Below are 20,362 nucleotides of genomic sequence, written 5' to 3'. Positions count from 1 at the left end.
TCTGATGTTCACAATGAATCTGCAGGATAACTGTGTCTAGGTTGAGGTGCAGTTCTGCTTGAGATTATATCAGTCATACATTTAGGGCCCAATTCATGAAGAAGTTTAAGTCACTTTTCTGGAGTAAATCACCTTCATTTGTCTTGAATGTTGTGTAGACAATTTGATACATTTTGAGGTTTCCATACAGTGCTGGCAGCTTAGCCAAAATGGGCGAAGCATTGTAGAGACTAAACCTGCCCATCTAATTCATTAACAGGTATGCCACCTCAGTCGTGATATGATTAGATACACAGCTCTGCAGACAGTAATCATACATGACTGGACTAGATACAGCAGCTCAGCAGACAGTATCACACAACTAAGCAGTGATGTTTTATTACTGATTGCACACTTCATAGTTACACTTTCCACACTAGTATGGTGGTTTTCTTGGCTTCCCGGTGATGGTCCTCAGTTTCGTATTTCATTATGATTCTTTGGAACGGCTACAAATCGTTGTCGCTTTAGGAATTTTGGGATCCCAAAGCCATTGTCCCACAGATACTCGGGGGAGAGGACCTTGGTAGGTTTGTGGTACAGGAAGTATTTGTTCAGGTAGCTCTCGTCATGCCAGATGGCCTCGATGTTCTTGTCCTTGTCCGCCATCATGGCGTTATGGCAAAAGTTGGTCAGTTTGTAAATCTCTTCTATGTTCCCCCCAAAATAGCCCCCGGCATAATAGAAGTCTCCTTCATCAAAGGGGATGTAAGCCTCCGACTGCGGGTTCCTCTCATATGTGTAATGTTCACGTTTAGCCCCGTACATGCCCGGATGTAGGGTCCCAAACAGGTCACTTAAGATCTCTACCCCAACTTCATCACTGAACCTCATGTCCACATCCACACACACCAGGTAATCCACCTCCCCTCTGAATTGCTGGTAGGAGTAGTCCCGGAGCATCTCCATGCGCCTCATGGACACATCCTGCCACCTCTGGTAAGCCGGCACTCTCAGCACCCGCATCTGCCTGCCCTCTGCCAGCTCCATGATGGGAATGTCAGTAACACGGTCTGTAAAGACGTAGTAATTCACCTTGTGTCCCACCATGAAATATTTCTCTGCCGTCTCTATAAAGGTCTGGACAAAGACGGTATATCTGCAAGATAAAAACAAGACAGCCCAACAATAATAATATACCCTGACCCCTCACAGAATCAAACAAGCAGGGCTACTGCTAGACCTAATGTTAACCAATAGACCAGACAGAATATCAGATGTGTGGGTTGGAGGTTACCTGTGTAATAGTGATTTCATTATAATACGTTTTCACATCTCCTTTGATATGATGTACAATAGAGAGGCTACAAGGACAACTTCAGGAAGGCAAATTTCCAAAGATTAAGAGATGATCTTAGTGTCAAACTGGGACGATGTCTTCAAAATAAAAATACAACTTTACTACTGTGAGTTGTGAAAAAGGTTGTTGATATTTTTCAAAGTGTTTTAAACCAGAACTGAGGCAAAAACACTTTAATGAATATGGGGCTAAGCATGTTATCGGATTCAGTAGACTTTCACACTGGAGATTCTTTGTCGATTGTCAAGTCTGTATCGAAATCTAACACTATATGCGGCTATATAGTCTGGAGAGCTACTACGCATGTGGTTATAAGAGTAGGCAGGTTAAGACCGAGGTCTCGGGGAGCATTTGTTGTGTGTAAAACATTGAAGAATGGCTGCTGTGAGGATCACCATTGCAGTGACTTTGCATTGTATAATTCCAGATTGACTAATGGCTGCATGGGTTTGTACTAACTATGGAGCCATTAACAATAAGCAACCCATTTGTAATCAATTTCTATTGATACAACAGAAAGAGGCTTGGGTTTTATGAAATGGCTTCTTAGTAGCCACATCTCAGATGCACACTTCACTCCATGACTGCTAAGCGAGAAGCCAAACCTAAAGATGGGCCACCACTCCTGGGTCAGTGCTTGATGTTTGTCCCCAGGCCTTAATCTGCCAGATAGCCCCTGAAGCTAGGCCATTTTGGAGGACAACGGCAAAGATGTCATGGGTGCTACCCAGTAGCGTAGCTACCGGGGGGGCAGAGGGGGCCATCGCCCCGGGCCCCGCGCTCTGAGGGGGCCCACCCGGAGCTACGCTACTGTAATTGCATCGGCGCGCGCAGCGCGCCGATGCAGTTACATTCTGCGACAGGGCAGGGAGAATCGATCTCCCTGCTCTGCCGCTACAGGGCCCCTGAGCAGGCGGGGGGGCCCGGTGCCAGCAGTGGGCCCCCCGCCCACTATCGCAATGTGAGCTGTATCGGCATCTAGCCGATACAGCTCACTGCAGTGATGAGGGAAGGAGCGCTGCGCTGCGCTCCTTCTCCCATCATCCCCCACACTGACAGCGGGCGCGATGACGTCACTGTCCGGCACCCGCAGTCAGTGTAGATGTGAGCGGGAGCAGGGAGCGCCGCTGGAAGAACAAGGAGGAAGAGAGGTGAGTATTTATTAATAGGATCTGTCTATTGGGGGGGGGGCTGCCTTATTAATAGGATCTGTCTATTGGGGGGGGCTGCCTTATTAATAGGATCTGTCTATTGGGGGGGGGGTGCTGCCTTATTAATAGGATCTGTCTATTTGGGGGGTGTGCTGCCTTATTAATAGGATCTGTCTATTTGGGGGGTGCTGCCTTATTAATAGGATCTGTCTATTGGGGGGGGGCTGCCTTATTAATAGGATCTGTCTATTTGGGGGGTGTGCTGCCTTATTAATAGGATCTGTCTATTGTGGGGGGTGCTGCCTTATTAATAGGATCTGTCTATTTTGGGGGGGTGCTGCCTTATTAATAGGATCTGTCTATTGGGGGGGGGGTGCTGCCTTATTAATAGGATCTGTCTATTGGGGGGGGTGCTGCCTTATTAATAGGATCTGTCTATTGGGGGGGCTGCCTTATTAATAGGATCTGTCTATTTGGGGGGGGGTGCTGCCTTATTAATAGGATCTGTCTATGGGGGGGGGGTGCTGCCTTATTAATAGCATCTGTCTATTGGGGGGGGTGCTGCCTTATTAATAGGATCTGTCTATTGGGGGGTGCTGCCTTATTAATAGGATCTGTCTATTTGGGGGGGAGTGCTGCCTTATTAATAGGATCTGTCTATTGGGGGGGGGGGGCTGCCTTATTAATAGGATCTGTCTATTGGGGGGGGTGCTGCCTTATTAATAGGATCTGTCTATTGGGGGGGGCTGCCTTATTAATAGGATCTGTCTATTGGGGGGGGTGCTGCCTTATTAATAGGATCTGTCTATTGGGGGGGGTGCTGCCTTATTAATAGGATCTGTCTATTTGGGGGGGGGGTGCTGCCTTATTAATAGGATCTGTCTATGGGGGGGGGGTGCTGCCTTATTAATAGCATCTGTCTATTGGGGGGGGTGCTGCCTTATTAATAGGATCTGTCTATTGGGGGGGGCTGCCTTATTAATAGCATCTGTCTATTTGGGGGGGGGGTGCTGCCTTATTAATAGGATCTGTCTATTGGGTGGGGGGGGTGCTGCCTTATTAATATGATCTGTCTATTGGGGGGGGTGCTGCCTTATTAATAGGATCTGTCTATTGGGGGGGGCTGCCTTATTAATAGGATCTGTCTATTGGGGGGGGTGCTGCCTTATTAATAGGATCTGTCTATTGGGGGGGGTGCTGCCTTATTAATAGGATCTGTCTATTTGGGGGGGGGGGGTGCTGCCTTATTAATAGGATCTGTCTATGGGGGGGGGGGGTGCTGCCTTATTAATAGCATCTGTCTATTGGGGGGGGTGCTGCCTTATTAATAGGATCTGTCTATTGGGGGGGGCTGCCTTATTAATAGCATCTGTCTATTTGGGGGGGTACTGCCTTATTAATAGGATCTGTCTATTGGGGGGGGGTGCTGCCTTATTAATAGGATCTGTCTATGGGGGGGTGCTGCCTTATTAATAGGATCTGTCTATTGGGGGGGGGGTGCTGCCTTATTAATAGGATCTGTCTATTGGGGGGGGGGGTGCTGCCTTATTAATAGGATCTGTCTATTGGGGGGGGGCTGCCTTATTAATAGGATCTGCCTATTGGGGGGGTTTCTGCCTTATATACGGGATCTGCCTATGGGGGTGCTGCCTTATATACGGGATCTGCCTATAGGGGTGCTGCCTTATATACGGGATCTGCCTATGGGGGGTGCTGCCTTATATACAGAATCTGCTTATGGGGGGAGTGCTGCCTTATATACAGAATCTGCCTAGAGGGGGGAGTGCTGCCTTATTCTGCAGGATCTGCCTATAGGGGGGAGCACTGCCTTATTCTACAGGATCTGCCTATGGGGGGAGTGCTGCCTTATTATACAGGATCTGCCTAGAGGGGGGAGTGCTGCCTTATTCTGTAGGATCTGCCTATGGGGGGAGTGCTGCCTTATTCTAAAGGATCTGCCTATGGGGGGTGCTGCCTTATACTACAGGGTCTGCCTATAGGGGTGCTGCCTTGTGCTATATTGAGGACTATCTGGCACATTATACTATATGGCGTTTATCTATGGGGCCATCATACAGTATGGGGATTACAGTGTTGGAGCCATCAAACAGTTTGAAGGCTACTAAGGCGTCAGTATACTGTGTGGGTGGTACTATACAGTTAGGGGGCATTATACTGTGTATAGGGGAGCTGTACGGGGGGGAGACTCGGGACATTATTAAATGTAAAGTGGGCACTTATTGAAATAGGGGAACTCAGGTTACTGTGACTATCAAAGGGGCACACAGAGGGCATTATTACTTTCTAGGGGCAAAATGTGGGCTCTTTTCTAGGGCACTTGCACCCAGCATTACTATATTATAGAGGGGTGCTTTAGAATTTAGAGGGTACAGAGAACCACAGAGTAGGTGCAGTAATAGGGTCACATACGGCAGCAGCGGCTCAGTATTGGGGTATCAGGTGCAGTAATAGGGGAACATACGGCAGCAGCGGCTCAGTATTGGGGTATCAGGGGCAGTAATAGGGACACATACGGCAGCAGCGGCTCAGTATTGGGATATCAGGGGCAGTAATAGGGACACATACGGCAGCAGCGGCTCAGTATTGGGGTATCAGGTGCAGTAATAGGGACACATACGGCAGCAGCGGCTCAGTATTGGGGTATCAGGTGCAGTAATAGGGGAACATACGGCTGCAGCGGCTCAGTATTGTGGTATCAGGTGCAGTAATAGGGTCACATACGGCAGCAGCGGCTCAGTATTGGGGTATCAGGTGCAGTAATAGGGGAACATACGGCAGCAGCGGCTCAGTATTGGGGTATCAGGGGCAGTAATAAGGACACATACGGCAGCAGAGGCTCAGTATTGGGGTATCAGGGGCAGTAATAGGGACACATATGGCAGCAGCGGCTCAGTATTGGGATATCAGGGGCAGTAATAGGGACACATACGGCAGCAGCAGCTCAGTATTGGGGTATCAGGTGCAGTAATAGGGACACATACGGCAGCAGCGGCTCAGTATTGGGGTATCAGGTGCAGTAATAGGGACACATACGGCAGCAGCGGCTCAGTATTGGGGTATCGGGCAGTAATAGGGACACATAGGGCAGCAGCGGCTCAGTATTGGGGTATCAGGTGTAGTAATAGGGAAATATATGGCAGCAGCGGCTCAGTATTAGGGTATCAGCAGGATTAGGGGTTTGTGCAGGTTGAGAATAGATGGTGATGGCTGGAATGTGAGAAGTGAAACGTGTCTTTGTTGTTTTCTCTGCAGACAAGTTGTAGCTGGAAGAAGCTGTCATGTCGGTCTGGGCTAGATGGAAAAGACGGGAAAAGTGACGATTCCATCATAAAGAACGTCAACGGTAAGACATTATCAATAACTGTGCTGTGATCTCTTATATGCTCTGTAGGGCTGGTATATACCACTGACCGTATGGCGGTAATATCCATGTTGGTCGTTATATAGAGATTATCTTCAGTAACAGCGCGGTCATCTGCTGAGGTTCTCCACTATTAGGGGGCGTCATCGAGTTGTAATCAAGGTTATTTGGTTAGGGGCCCACTCAGAAGCTTCGCCCCCCCTGGACCAAAACCCTAGCTACGCCTCTGGTGCTACCACAAGTCAGGCAGCAGGCTGTGAACACTTTTCATGTGTCTCCCAGTTTTTTTTTTGTTTGTTTTTTTTTTTAACATCTTTCTACTAGAATGGCTGCCACAGGCATCCTCCCCACCATGTGCTGGACAGCAGCCGGACTTCAAGCAGATGTAGACTCAAATGCTCCTCGACCTGCATTCTGCTTCAGTCACTGCACTGGTGCTCAGGATCCCAATCTACAGCCTGTGAGAAAACGTATGGAGAATTATGGGCCACCTTTACACTCGGCCATCTTCAGGAGACACCACTTTTCTGCTGGAATTAACACCATCACATCTGCACGGTACTCATCCTCCCCAGTGCACAGATATATACTCACTTCTTAATAGCAAATACAGTGAGGCCGATGCAAACATTTCTCTGCTGGAAGTGGGCATTCAATATGTCAATATTATAGGTGCCATCCCAAACAATCGGGGCGAACCAGGGCGTCATCATCAAGACGTCAGACCTCCTGGAAGACACAAGGCAAGGAAGAAAATTTGTGATATGAAATTTGCCTTTAATGGAGTCCATGGTCAGCACAGACTGGGTTAAGGTTTCATCACTGGTTACAAGCAGAAGGGACAACGAATTAGCAATAAATCAGCATAGGTGAACTAATTCACATTATGTAAGCCAAACAGCCAGCCTCAGCCCGGCATGCAGCAGTCCTTATATTGGGAGATCCTGTGCTGTCTTTGGTCTCTAGGGTAGGACATTTTTCAGCCAACACAGTTTATTCTCTCCTGGAGATCCAAAGAGAACGATTAAAGAAGAGGGGACAAAAATCAAGGAACACATTTTTATAACACTCTTTCTGTCGAGCTCTGTGTCATGTCTAGTCTGTGGTAAAAGCGGGAAGGAGGCACTGAAGTTTGATGGAGGTGACCACATTGCTGCCTTACAGCTTTGGACCACAGGGATGGAACTACACTTTTACTATCCCCACAAGGAGCCTTGGCTGGAGGTTGGAGACCATCTCGATTGTAGCAGAAGATAATTATATTCTGGAACCCTCTCCCTCATCGAACCCGTCTCTTCTGCTCATCGGGCCCGGGCCCCAGCGGCAAGCTTCTATCGGTAACTGAACCTGCGTCCAAGATGCAGGTTCAGTTACTCTATTGCCGCCTTGCGGGCCCGCACGGCAATGATTAAAGCCACCAGCCAATTGGAGGCTGGCAGCTGACATCAGCGCGCATCGCCGGTGTATGACGTCATTGTCATTTGCCGGCGAGTGCGTGCTGAAATGCCGGGAGGGATCTCCGCCGCAGGAGCGCGGCCAGGTAAGAAAAAAGGTTTTGTAAATTTTTTTCATTGATAGTGGCAAGCCACAATGTTTCACCGGCAGGATGGAGACACATGGACCATGTGTCTCCATCCAGCCCGGCACAGAAGGGAGACAAGGGGCAGATTGGAGACACATGGGGCAAGAATGGAGACACGGGGCAGAATGGAGACACGGGGCAGAATGGAGACACGGGGGCAGAATGGAGACACGGGGGCAGAATGGAGACACTGGGGCAGAATGGAGACACTGGGGCAGAATGGAGATACTGGGGCAGAATGGAGACACGGGGCAGAATGGAGACACGGGCAGATGACACAGATGACACAGGAGCATGATTGGAGACAGAGGGCAGAATGGACACACGGGGACAGAATGGAGGCTGGCAGCTGACATCAGCGCACATCTCCGGCGTATGACATCATTGTCATTCGCCGGCGAGTGCGCGCTAAAATGCCGGGAGGGAGCTCTGCTGCAGGAGCGCCGCCAGGTAAGAAAAAAGGTTTTTATTTTTTTAATTGATAGAGGCAAGCCACAATGTTTCACCGGCAGGATGGAGACATATGGACCATGTGTCTCCATCCAGCCTGACACAGAAGGGAGACAGGGGACAGAATGGAGACAAGGGGCAGATTGGAGACACGGGGCAGAATGGAGACAAGGAGGCAGAATGGAGACATGGGGCAGATTGGAGACACAGGGGGAAGAATGGAGACAGGTGGCAGAATGGAGACACAGGGGCGGGATTGGAGACACGGGGGCGGAATGGAGACACGGGGCAGAATGGAGACACGGGGCAGGATTGAAAACATGGGGCTTTACATTATACACTATATACAGAGCTCCTGTGTATAATGTCACCGGTGATCACTGTATTACCTGAACACAGACACTGCATACTAAGTACAGATCTCTTGTGAATACTGGCACTTTTGGTGATATTAGTATTGTGTTTTTTTTTATTACTGATCAGTATTGTAGTATTCAGTCACTATGTGGTGGTAATATGTTGTCAGGCCATGGTGTGATGATATTTGTTCCTTGTATGTGCTATTATTTGGTCACTATGTGGTGGTAATATGGTGTCTGGTAATGGTGTGGTGGTATTTGTCCCCTGTATGTGGTATTGGTCATTTTAAATATTGAAAAATAAATAAAAATATACCTAAATTGTTTTGGATATTTTAACAAATGTTTAGTAAATTAGAGTAGGGTAGGACCCGACCTTGTCGTGGTGGTGCCTTTAAAAATCTTTTGACTGTGGACAGTTCGATGAGTGGAGGCGGGGCTGGTGTGGAGCCTGGGCGGAGTCTCAAGGGGGCCCTGAATATTTTGCCAGTATGGGGCCCCGAAATTCCTAGTGGCAGCCCTGCTGACATTACAGCAGGAGATCGCAGAGGATACATTTTGTGAGGTAAAATATTGTTTAAAAACAGTCAGTGAAATATTTTACCTCACAAACCGAATCCATTGTGATCCCCCTGCTGTAATGTCAGTATTGTCTTTTGCTTTCTCCCCTGCCCAGGAGATGTTGTATGCTCCGTACACGGTCAGACACAGTCAATTTTTAAAATGAACTTTCATTTGTGGGAAAACCCCTTTAATGTGACCGGCTTCCTCTGCGTGTAGACACATCGCGTATCTGCCGTTGGGATCAGCCGAATGATTCACTGCACCTGGGCGTAATTCGCACAGGCGCAGTAAATCAGACCGCTGCCATCTTTGTGCAGACAGGTAGCGGCGGTCACAATAAAACTGCGCATGCACTCCCCTTATACAAAGATAGTGGCAGTCAGTGAACCTGCTGGTGGAGTCAGAAAATGAATAAAGCGCTAATCACAGGAGCGGATTATAAGAGGGTCAATATGGGCGGTAGCCCAGGGCCCAGTGGTGTGGGGGGGCCCTGGGCTACCGCATAGATTGCCCGCCGGCATTCATGGGCCCCCGGACCCGGTGGGCAGAGAGAGGGGGCCCGCATCGGACCCCGTCTCATCTGCTCACTGGGCCCCTTCCGGCGCTGCGACGGTTTTCCATTGACGTGCGGGCGCGCGCCTGCATGTCAATAGTTAACAACAGCCGCCAGCCAATTGGAGGCTGGCAGCTGAAGTCGGCCGCAGATGCAGCGCACACGTCGCCGGCGTCTGACGTCATTGTCAGTCGCTGGCGAGTGCGCGCTGCTGGAGGGAGCTCGCCGCTGGAGCGCACATGTCAGGTGAGGAGACTCGGTTTGTTTTTGTTTTTTTGTTTTGTTTTTTTGATAACCTAACGGTGGACACACTGGGGGCAATGCTGGAGGACACACTGGGGCAGATGATTGCTGGACACACTGGGGCAATGCTGGAGGACACACTGGGGCAGATTGCTGGACACACTGGAGCAGATGATTGCTGGACACATTGGGACAATGCTGGAGACACTGGGGCAATGCTGGAGACTCTGGGGTAGATTGCTGGACACACTGACAGCAATGCTGGACATACTGGGGCAAATTGCTGGACACACTGGGGATAATATGCTGGACACACTGAGGCAGATTGCTGGACACACTATCTGGGGGCAATCCTGGACACACTGGGGCAATGCTGGACACACTGGGGCAATGCTGGATACTGGGGCAGATTGCTGGACACACTGTGCCAATGCTGGACAATTGGACATACTGGGGTAGATTGCTGGACACACTGGGGGTAATATGCTGGACACACTGGGGGTAATATGCTGGACACACTGGGGCAGATTGCTGGTCACACTGGGGCAGATTGCTGGACACACTGGGGCAGATGTTATGAATAGGTAATTCAGAACCACAATGGACATTGAAGTTCAGAGCACACAAGGTGACCTGACAATAAGCAAAAGACATAGGACGAGCTCTGAGACGTGGGAACTCTGCTGACCGCAATCCCTAATCCTATCACACCACACTAGAGGTAGCCGTGGATTGCGCCTAACGCTCCCTATGCAACTCGGCACAGCCTGAGAAACTAGCTAGGCCTGAAGATAGAAAAATAAGCCTATCTTGCCTCAGAGAAATTCCCCAAAGGAAAAGGCAGCCCCCCACATATAATGACTGTGAGTTAAGACGAAAGTACAAACACAGAGATGAAATAGATTTAGCAAAGCGAGGCCCGACTTACTGAATAGACCGAGGATAGGAAAGATAGCTTTGCGGTCAACACAAAAACCTACAAACAACCACGCAGAGGGGCAAAAAGACCCTCCGCACCGACTAACGGTACGGAGGTGCTCCCTCTGCGTCTCAGAGCTTCCAGCAAGCAAGAAAAACAAATTAAAGCAAGCTGGACAGAAAATATAGCAACAAAAGTAACACAAGCAGAACTTAGCTTATGCTGAGCAGACAGGCCACAGGAACGATCCAGGAGGAAGCAAGACCAATACTAGAACATTGACTGGAGGCCAGGATCAAAGCACTAGGTGGAGTTAAATAGAGCAGCACCTAACGACTTAACCTCATCACCTGAGGAAGGAAACTCAGAAGCCGCAGTACCACTTGTGACCACAGGAGGGAGCTTGATCACAGAATTCACAACAGTACCCCCCCCTTGAGGAAGGGTCACCGAACCCTCACCAGAGCCCCCAGGCCGACCAGGATGAGCCATATGAAAGGCACGAACAAGATCGGCAGCATGGACATCAGAGGCAAAGACCCAGGAATTATCTTCCTGACCATAACCCTTCCACTTAACCAGATACTGGAGTTTCCGTCTCGAAACACGAGAATCCAAAATCTTCTCCACTATATACTCCAACTCCCCCTCCACCAAAACCGGGGCAGGAGGATCAACAGATGGAACCATAGGTGCCACGTATCTCCGCAACAATGACCTATGGAATACGTTATGGATGGAAAAAGTATCAGGAAGGGTCAAACGAAAAGACACAGGATTAAGAACCTCAGAAATCCTATACGGACCAATGAAACGAGGCTTAAACTTAGGAGAGGAAACCTTCATAGGAATATAACGAGATGACAACCAAACCAAATCCCCAACACGATGTCGGGGACCCACACAGCGTCTGCGATTAGCGAAACGTTGAGCCTTCTCCTGGGACAAGGTCAAATTGTCCACTACATGAGTCCAAATCCGCTGCAACCTGTCCACCACAGTATCCACACCAGGACAGTCCGAAGACTCAACCTGCCCTGAAGAGAAACGAGGATGGAACCCAGAATTGCAGAAAAACGGTGAAACCAAGGTAGCCGAGCTGGCCCGATTATTAAGAGCGAACTCAGCCAATGGCAAAAAGGACACCCAATCATCCTGATCAGCAGAAACAAAACATCTCAGATATGTTTCCAAGGTCTGATTGGTTCGTTCAGTTTGGCCATTTGTCTGAGGATGGAAAGCCGAGGAAAAAGACAAATCAATGCCCATCCTAGCACAAAATGCTCGCCAAAACCTCGAAACAAACTGGGAACCTCTGTCAGAAACGATGTTCTCTGGAATGCCATGTAAACGAACCACATGCTGGAAGAACAACGGCACCAAATCAGAGGAGGAAGGCAATTTAGACAAGGGTACCAAATGGACCATCTTAGTGAAGCGATCACAAACTACCCAAGTGACCGACATTTTTTGAGAGACGGGGAGATCCGAAATAAAATCCATAGAGATATGTGTCCAAGGCCTCTTCGGGACCGGCAAGGGCAAAAGTAACCCACTGGCACGAGAACAGCAGGGCTTAGCCCGAGCACAAATCCCACAGGACTGCACAAAAGAACGCACATCCCACGACAGAGACGGCCACCAAAAGGATCTAGCCACTAAATCTCTGGTACCAAAGATTCCAGGATGACCAGCCAACACCGAACAATGAACCTCAGAGATAACTTTATTCGTCCACCTATCAGGGACAAACAGTTTCTCCGCTGGGCAACGATCAGGTTTATTAGCCTGAAATTTTTGCAGCACCCGCCGCAAATCAGGGGAGATGGTAGACACAATTACTCCCTCTTTGAGAATACCCGCCGGCTCAGGCAAACCCGGAGAGTCGGGCACAAAACTCCTAGACAGGGCATCCGCCTTCACATTTTTAGAGCCCGGAAGGTACGAAACCACAAAGTCAAAACGGGAGAAAAACAGCGACCAACGAGCCTGTCTAGGATTCAACCGTTTGGCAGACTCGAGATAAGTCAAGTTCTTGTGATCAGTCAAGGCCACCACACGATGCTTAGCTCCTTCAAGCCAATGACGCCACTCCTCGAATGCCCACTTCATGGCCAGCAACTCTCGATTGCCAACATCATAATTTCGCTCAGCAGGCGAAAACTTCCTGGAAAAGAAGGCGCATGGCTTCATCACCGAGCAATCAGCACCTCTTTGCGACAAAACAGCCCCCGCTCCAATTTCAGAAGCATCAACCTCAACCTGGAACGGAAGCGAAACATCTGGTTGACACAACACAGGGGCAGAAGAAAAACGACGCTTTAACTCTTGAAAAGCTTCCACAGCAGCAGAAGACCAATTGACCACATCAGCACCCTTCTTGGTCAAATCGGTCAATGGTTTAGCAATACTAGAGAAATTACAGATGAAGCGACGATAAAAATTAGCAAAACCAAGGAACTTTTGCAGACTCTTCAGAGATGTCGGCTGAGTCCAATCATAAATGGCCTGGACCTTAACAGGGTCCATCTCGATAGTAGAAGGGGAAAAAATGAACCCCAAAAATGAAACCTTCTGAACACCAAAGAGACACTTTGATCCCTTCACAAACAAAGAATTAGCACGCAGGACCTGGAACACCATTCTGACCTGCTTCACATGAGACTCCCAATCATCCGAGAAGACCAAAATATCATCCAAGTATACAATCAGGAATTTATCCAGGTACTCTCGGAAGATGTCATGCATAAAGGACTGAAATACCGATGGAGCATTGGCAAGTCCGAATGGCATAACTAGGTACTCAAAATGGCCCTCGGGCGTATTAAATGCAGTTTTCCATTCATCGCCCCGTTTAATACGCACAAGATTATATGCACCACGAAGATCTATCTTGGTGAACCAACTAGCCCCCTTAATCCGAGCAAACAAATCAGATAGCAGCGGCAAGGGGTACTGAAATTTGACAGTGATTTTATTTAGAAGAATCAATACAAGGTCTCAGCGAACCATCCTTCTTGGCCACAAAAAAGAACCCTGCTCCCAATGGCGATGACGACGGGCGAATATGACCCTTCTCTAAAGATTCTTTTACATAACTCCGCATAGCGGCGTGCTCAGGTACAGATAAATTAAACAGTCAACCCTTAGGAAACTTACTACCAGGAATCAACTCGATAGCACAATCACAATCCCTATGCGGAGGTAGGGCATTGGACTTGGGCTCATCGAATACATCCCGGTAATCAGACAAGAACTCTAGGACCTCAGAAGGGGTGGAGGATGAGATAGACAGAAATGGAACATCACCATGTACCCCCTGACAACCCCAGCTGGACACAGACATTGATTTCCAATCCAATACTGGGTTATGGACTTGTAGCCATGGCAACTCCAACACGACCACATCATGCAGATTTTGCAACACCAGAAAGCGAATATCCTCCTGGTGCGCAGGAGCCATGCACATGGTCAGCTGGGTCCAATACTGAGGCTTATTCTTTGCCAAAGGCGTAGCATCAATTCCTCTCAATGGAATAAGACACTGCAAGGGCTCCAAGACAAACCCACAGCGCCTAGCAAACTCCCAAGTCCATCAAATTCAGGGCAGCGCCTGAATCCACAAATGCCATGACAGAATAGGAAGACAAAGAGCAGATCAAAGTCACGGACAAAAGAAATTTCGACTGTACCGTACCAATGGTGGCAGACTTAGCGAACCGCTTAGTGCGCTTAGGACAATCGGAGATAGCATGAGTGGAATCACCACAGTAGAAACACAGCCTATTCTGACGTCTGTGTTCCTGCCTTTCAGCTCTGGTCAAAGTCCTATCGCACTGCATAGGCTCAGGTTTATGCTCAGATAATACCGCCAAATGGTGCACAGATTTACGCTCACGCAAGCGTCGACCGATCTGAATGGCCAAATTATTATTATTATTATTATTATTTATTTATTTATATAGCACCATTGATTCCATGGTGCTGTACATGAGAAGGGGTTACATACAAGTTACAAATATCACATACAGTAAACAAACTAACAATGACGGACTGATACAGGGGGCGAGGACCCTGCCCTTGCGGGCTTACATTCTACAGGATTATGGGGAAGGAGACAGTAGGTTGAGGGTTGCAGGAGCTCCGGTGTTGGTGAGGCGGTAGCTCCGGTGTTGGTGAGGCGGTAGCTTCGTTGGTGATGAGGCAGCAGCGGTGTCAGTGCAGGCTGTAGGCTTTCCTGAAGAGATGAGTTTTCAGGTTCCGTCTGAAGGATCCGACTGTGGTTGATACATAGACTCATTCAGACCAGCAGGCATAGGAAATCCCACCATGACATCCTTAAGGGCTTCAGAGAGACCCTTTCTGAAGATTGCTGCCAAAGCACATTAACATAGTAACATAGTAACATAGTTAGTAAGGCCGAAAAAAGACATTTGTCCATCCAGTTCAGCCTATATTCCATCATAATAAATCCCCAGATCTACGTCCTTCTACAGAACCTAATAATTGTATGATACAATATTGTTCTGCTCCAGGAAGACATCCAGGCCTCTCTTGAACCCCTCGACTGAGTTCGCCATCACCACCTCCTCAGGCAAGCAATTCCAGATTCTCACTGCCCTAACAGTAAAGAATCCTCTTCTATGTTGGTGGAAAAACCTTCTCTCCTCCAGACGCAAAGAATGCCCCCTTGTGCCCGTCACCTTCCTTGGTATAAACAGATCCTCAGCGAGATATTTGTATTGTCCCCTTATATACTTATACATGGTTATTAGATCGCCCCTCAGTCGTCTTTTTTCTAGACTAAATAATCCTAATTTCGCTAATCTATCTGGGTATTGTAGTTCTCCCATCCCCTTTATTAATTTTGTTGCCCTCCTCTGTACTCTCTCTAGTTCCATTATATCCTTCCTGAGCACCGGTGCCCAAAACTGGACACAGTACTCCATGTGCGGTCTAACTAGGGATTTGTACAGAGGCAGTATAATGCTCTCATCATGTGTATCCAGACCTCTTTTAATGCACCCCATGATCCTGTTTGCCTTGGCAGCTGCTGCCTGGCACTGGCTGCTCCAGGTAAGTTTATCATTAACTAGGATCCCCAAGTCCTTCTCCCTGTCAGATTTACCCAGTGGTTTCCCATTCAGTGTGTAATGGTGACATTGATTCCTTCTTCCCATGTGTATAACCTTACATTTATCATTGTTAAACCTCATCTGCCACCTTTCAGCCCAAGTTTCCAACTTATCCAGATCCATCTGTAGCAGAATACTATCTTCTCTTGTATTAACTGCTTTACATAGTTTTGTATCATCTGCAAATATCGATATTTTACTGTGTAAACCTTCTACCAGATCATTAATGAATATGTTGAAGAGAACAGGTCCCAATACCGACCCCTGCGGTACCCCACTGGTCACAGCGACCCAGTTAGAGACTATACCATTTATAACCACCCTCTGCTTTCTATCACTAAGCCAGTTACTAACCCATTTACACACAATTTCCCCCAGACCAAGTATTCTCATTTTGTGTACCAACCTCTTGTGCGGCACGGTATCAAACGCTTTGGAAAAATCGAGATATACCACGTCCAATGACTCACCGTGGTCCAGCCTATAGCTTACCTCTTCATAAAAACTGATTAGATTGGTTTGACAGGAGCGATTTCTCATAAACCCATGCTGATATGGAGTTAAACAGTTATTCTCATTGAGATAATCCAGAATAACATCCCTCAGAAACCCTTCAAATATTTTACCAACAATAGAGGTTAGACTTACTGGCCTATAATTTCCAGGTTCACTTTTAGAGCCCTTTTTGAATATTGGCACCACATTTGCTATGCGCCAATCCTGCAGAACAGACCCTGTCGCTATAGAGTCCCTAAAAATAAGAAATAATGGTTTATCTATTACATTACTTAGTTCTCTTAGTACTCGTGGGTGTATGCCATCCAGACCCGGAGATTTATCTATTTTAATCTTATTTAGCCGGTTTTGCACCTCTTCTTGGGTGAGATTGGTGACCCTTAATATAGGGTTTTCGTTGTTTCTTGGGATTTCACCTAGCATTTCATTTTCCACCGTGAATACCGTGGAGAAGAAGGTGTTTAATATGTTAGCTTTTTCCTCGTCATCTACAGCCATTCTTTCCTCACTATTTTTTAAGGGGCCTACATTTTCAGTTTTTTTTCACATTCATTCCTTTGAGTGAGCACAGACCACTTTCTAAACTTCTGACAATAAATCTCTATCTCATCCTGACCCTGACACAGAGCCAGCAAATTTTTCTCTGCCTGATCCACTGAGTTAGGTTCATCGTACAGTAATCCGAGCGCCAGAAAAAACGCATCAATATTACATAATGCAGGATCTCCTGGCGCAAGGGAAAATGCCCAGTCTTGAGGGTCGCCACGTAATAAAGAAATAATGATCTTAACTTGTTGAACTGGGTCACCAAAGGAGCGAGGTTTCAACGCCAGAAACAGTTTGCAATTATTTTTGAAACTCAGAAATTTAGCTCTATCTCCAGAAAACTAATCAGGAATAGGAATTCTTGGTTCTAACATAGAATTCTGAGCCACAAAGTCTTGAATATTTTGTAATCTTGCAGTGAGAAGATCCACACATGAAGACAGACCTTTAATGTCCATCACCACACCTGTGTCCTGAACCACCCAAATGTCTAGGGGAAAAAAAAGGCAAAACACAGTGCAAAGAAAAAAAAATGGTCTCAGAACTTCTTTTTTTCCCTCTATTGAGAAGCATAGTACTTTGGGCCTCCAGTACTGTTATGAATAGGTAATTCAGGACCACAATGGACATTGAAGTTCAGAGCACACAAGGTGACCTGACAATAAGCAAAAAACATAGGACGAGCTCTGAGACGTGGGAACTCTGCTGACCGCAATCCCTAATCCTATCACACCACACTAGAGGTAGCCGTGGATTGCGCCTAACGCTCCCTATGCAACTCGGCACAGCCTGAGAAACTAGCTAGGCCTGAATATAGAAAAATAAGCCTATCTTGCCTCAGAGAAATTCCCCAAAGGAAAAGGCAGCCCCCCACATATAATGACTGTGAGTTAAGACGAAAGTACAAACACAGAGATGAAATAGATTTAGCAAAGCGAGGCCCGACTTACTGAATAGACCGAGGATAGGAAAGATAGCTTTGCGGTCAACACAAAAACCTACAAACAACCACGCAGAGGGGCAAAAAGACCCTCCGCACCGACTAACGGTACGGAGGTGCTCCCTCTGCGTCTCAGAGCTTCCAGCAAGCAAGAAAAACAAATTAAAGCAAGCTGGACAGAAAATATAGCAACAAAAGTAACACAAGCAGAACTTAGCTTATGCTGAGCAGACAGGCCACAGGAACGATCCAGGAGGAAGCAAGACCAATACTAGAACATTGACTGGAGGCCAGGATCAAAGCACTAGGTGGAGTTAAATAGAGCAGCACCTAACGACTTAACCTCATCACCTGAGGAAGGAAACTCAGAAGCCGCAGTACCACTTGTGACCACAGGAGGGAGCTTGATCACAGAATTCACAACAGGCAGATTGCTGGACACACTGTGGGGGCAATGCTAGACACTCTGGTGCAATATGCTGGACATATTGGGGCAGATTGCTGGACACACTGGGGGCAATGCTGGACATACTGGGGCAGATTGTTGAACACACTGTCTGGGGGCAAATCTGGACACACTGGGGCAATATGCTGGACATACTGGGGAAGATTGCTGGCCACACTGTCTGGGGGCAATGCTGGACACACTGGGGCAGATTGCTGGACACACTGTCTGGGGGAAATGCTGGATACACTGGGGCAATATGCTTGACATACTGGGGAAGATTGCTGGACACACTGTCTGGGGGCAATGCTGGACACACTGGGGCAATATGCTGGACATACTGGGGCAGATTGCTGGACACACTGGGGGTAATATGCTGGACACACTGGGGCAGATTGCTGGACACACTGGGGCAGATTGCTGGACACACTGGGGGCAATATGCTGGAGTCAGACACTGGGGCAGATTGCTGGATACACTGTCTGGAGGCCATGCTGGACACACTGGGGCAGATTGCTGGACACTGGGGCAATATGCTGGACATACTGGGGCAGATTGCTGGACACACTGGGGGTAATATGCTGGACATACTAGGGGTAATATGCTGGACACACTGGGGCAGATTGCTGGACACACTGGGGACAGGACTGGAGGCATGGGCAGAATGTAGATACGGGCATGATTGGAGACATGGGGCAGAATGAAAAACATGGGGCAGGATTGGATCATGGGGCAGGATGGAGACAGATGGGGCAGGATGGGGAGATCATATGGGGTAGAATGGATAATCATGAGGGCAGGATGCGAGAACATATGGTTCGAGCCAGGAATGAGATGAACGGGGCCAGGGTGGGGAATATTATTACCATAGGGGCTAATTAAGGGATATTATTACTGCAGTGATGTATTTATTTTATTTTTTGAGGACACTGTTTTAAATGGGGGGTGGTCCTGTTACTGTGCAGAGTGACACTATATCGCCTTTTTTTCTTCATGTGGTGTAATGTAGAAGTTGTGAAAAATTAAGTAATGTGTTCTGCAAGCGGAGCTCGAGATAACTGTGTTATTTCCTGCAGAAACGAGTCCTGACTGGAAGAACTGATGGCGATCTGTGCTAGATGAAAGATGAAGGACTTCACCTAGAGACGTCACTGGTGAGTCAGTGTTACCTATACACTGACACTATACACTGTATACTATATACAGAGGTCCTGTGTACAATGTCACCAGTGATCACTGTATTACCTATACATTATATACAGAGCTCCTGTGTATAATACCACCAGTGATCCCTGTATTACCTCTACACAGACACTGCATACTAAGTACAGATCTCTTGTGAATACTGGCACTTATGGTGATAGTATTGTGTTGTTTTTTTTTATTACTGATCAGTATTGTAGTATTCAGTCACTATGTGGTGGTAATATGTGGTCTGGAAATGGTGTTGTGGTATTTGTCCCTTGTATGTGCTATTTGGTCACCTGTTATGACCTGGTGGTTAAGAGGCCACACTGATATGACCTGGTGGCTAAAACGCAACATGGAGCGAGCTCTGTGAATGTGGTATCTCTACTGACCGCAGTCCCTAATCCTAACAACAACACTAGAAATAGCCGTGGGATGTTCCTGACTCTCCCTAGACGCCTCTTCACAGCCTAAGAAATAACTACCCCTAAAGAAGGAAATAGAAAGCTATCTTGCCTCAGAGAAAACCCCCAAAAGGAAAGATAGCCCCCCACAAATATTGACTGTGAATGGAGAGGGAAATGACGTACACAGAAATGAAATCAGAATTCAGCAAAGGAGGCCAATACTAAACTAGATAGACAGAGAGAAAAGGATACTGTGCGGTCAGTATAAAAAACTACAAAATCCACGCAGAGTTTAAAAAAATGAACTCCACACTGACTCACGGTGTGGAGGGGCAAATCTGCTTTCCCAGAGCTTCCAGCTAGCCTGAATAACACATAGTGACAAGCTGGACAAAAAGAGACATATTTGTAAAGCAATAGAGTCCAAACAAATGGACAAACAAAAACTAGCAAAAACTTATTTTTTGCAGACAAGGACTGGCCATATGAGAATTCCAAGGAGAGAACCAAATCCAACCAAGAACATTGACAGCAGGCATGGACTAAAGCCCAGAGCAGGTTTAAATAACAAACCCAGGCAAGGCGATTAGTGAAGGCAGCTGCTACAGCTACCTAAAGGAGCAGCAGTTCCACTCGAAACCAC

General features: G+C 47.5%; 1 protein-coding gene across 1 annotated transcript in view; it reads right to left on the bottom strand.

Annotated features, from left to right (window-relative positions):
- Window positions 1-362: 362 nt before the first annotated feature.
- The window catches only part of LOC138662160 (histo-blood group ABO system transferase-like), a 46,390-nt gene continuing 26,390 nt past the window's right edge, over window positions 363-20,362 (bottom strand). The window contains exons 5-6 of the mRNA XM_069747367.1: window positions 6,467-6,601; window positions 363-1,138 (exon numbers count right to left, since the gene is read on the bottom strand). Of these exons, the coding sequence (XP_069603468.1) occupies window positions 454-1,138; window positions 6,467-6,601 (820 nt within the window). The 3' untranslated portion in view covers window positions 363-453. The remainder of the gene's footprint in view (window positions 1,139-6,466; window positions 6,602-20,362) is intronic.

Source organism: Ranitomeya imitator, chromosome 2 (assembly GCF_032444005.1).
Source record: "Ranitomeya imitator isolate aRanImi1 chromosome 2, aRanImi1.pri, whole genome shotgun sequence".
NCBI classification, from domain to species: Eukaryota; Metazoa; Chordata; class Amphibia; order Anura; family Dendrobatidae; genus Ranitomeya; species Ranitomeya imitator.
The sequence above is the reverse complement of the archived record's forward strand: the minus strand, read 5'-3'. Positions and strand labels throughout refer to the sequence as shown.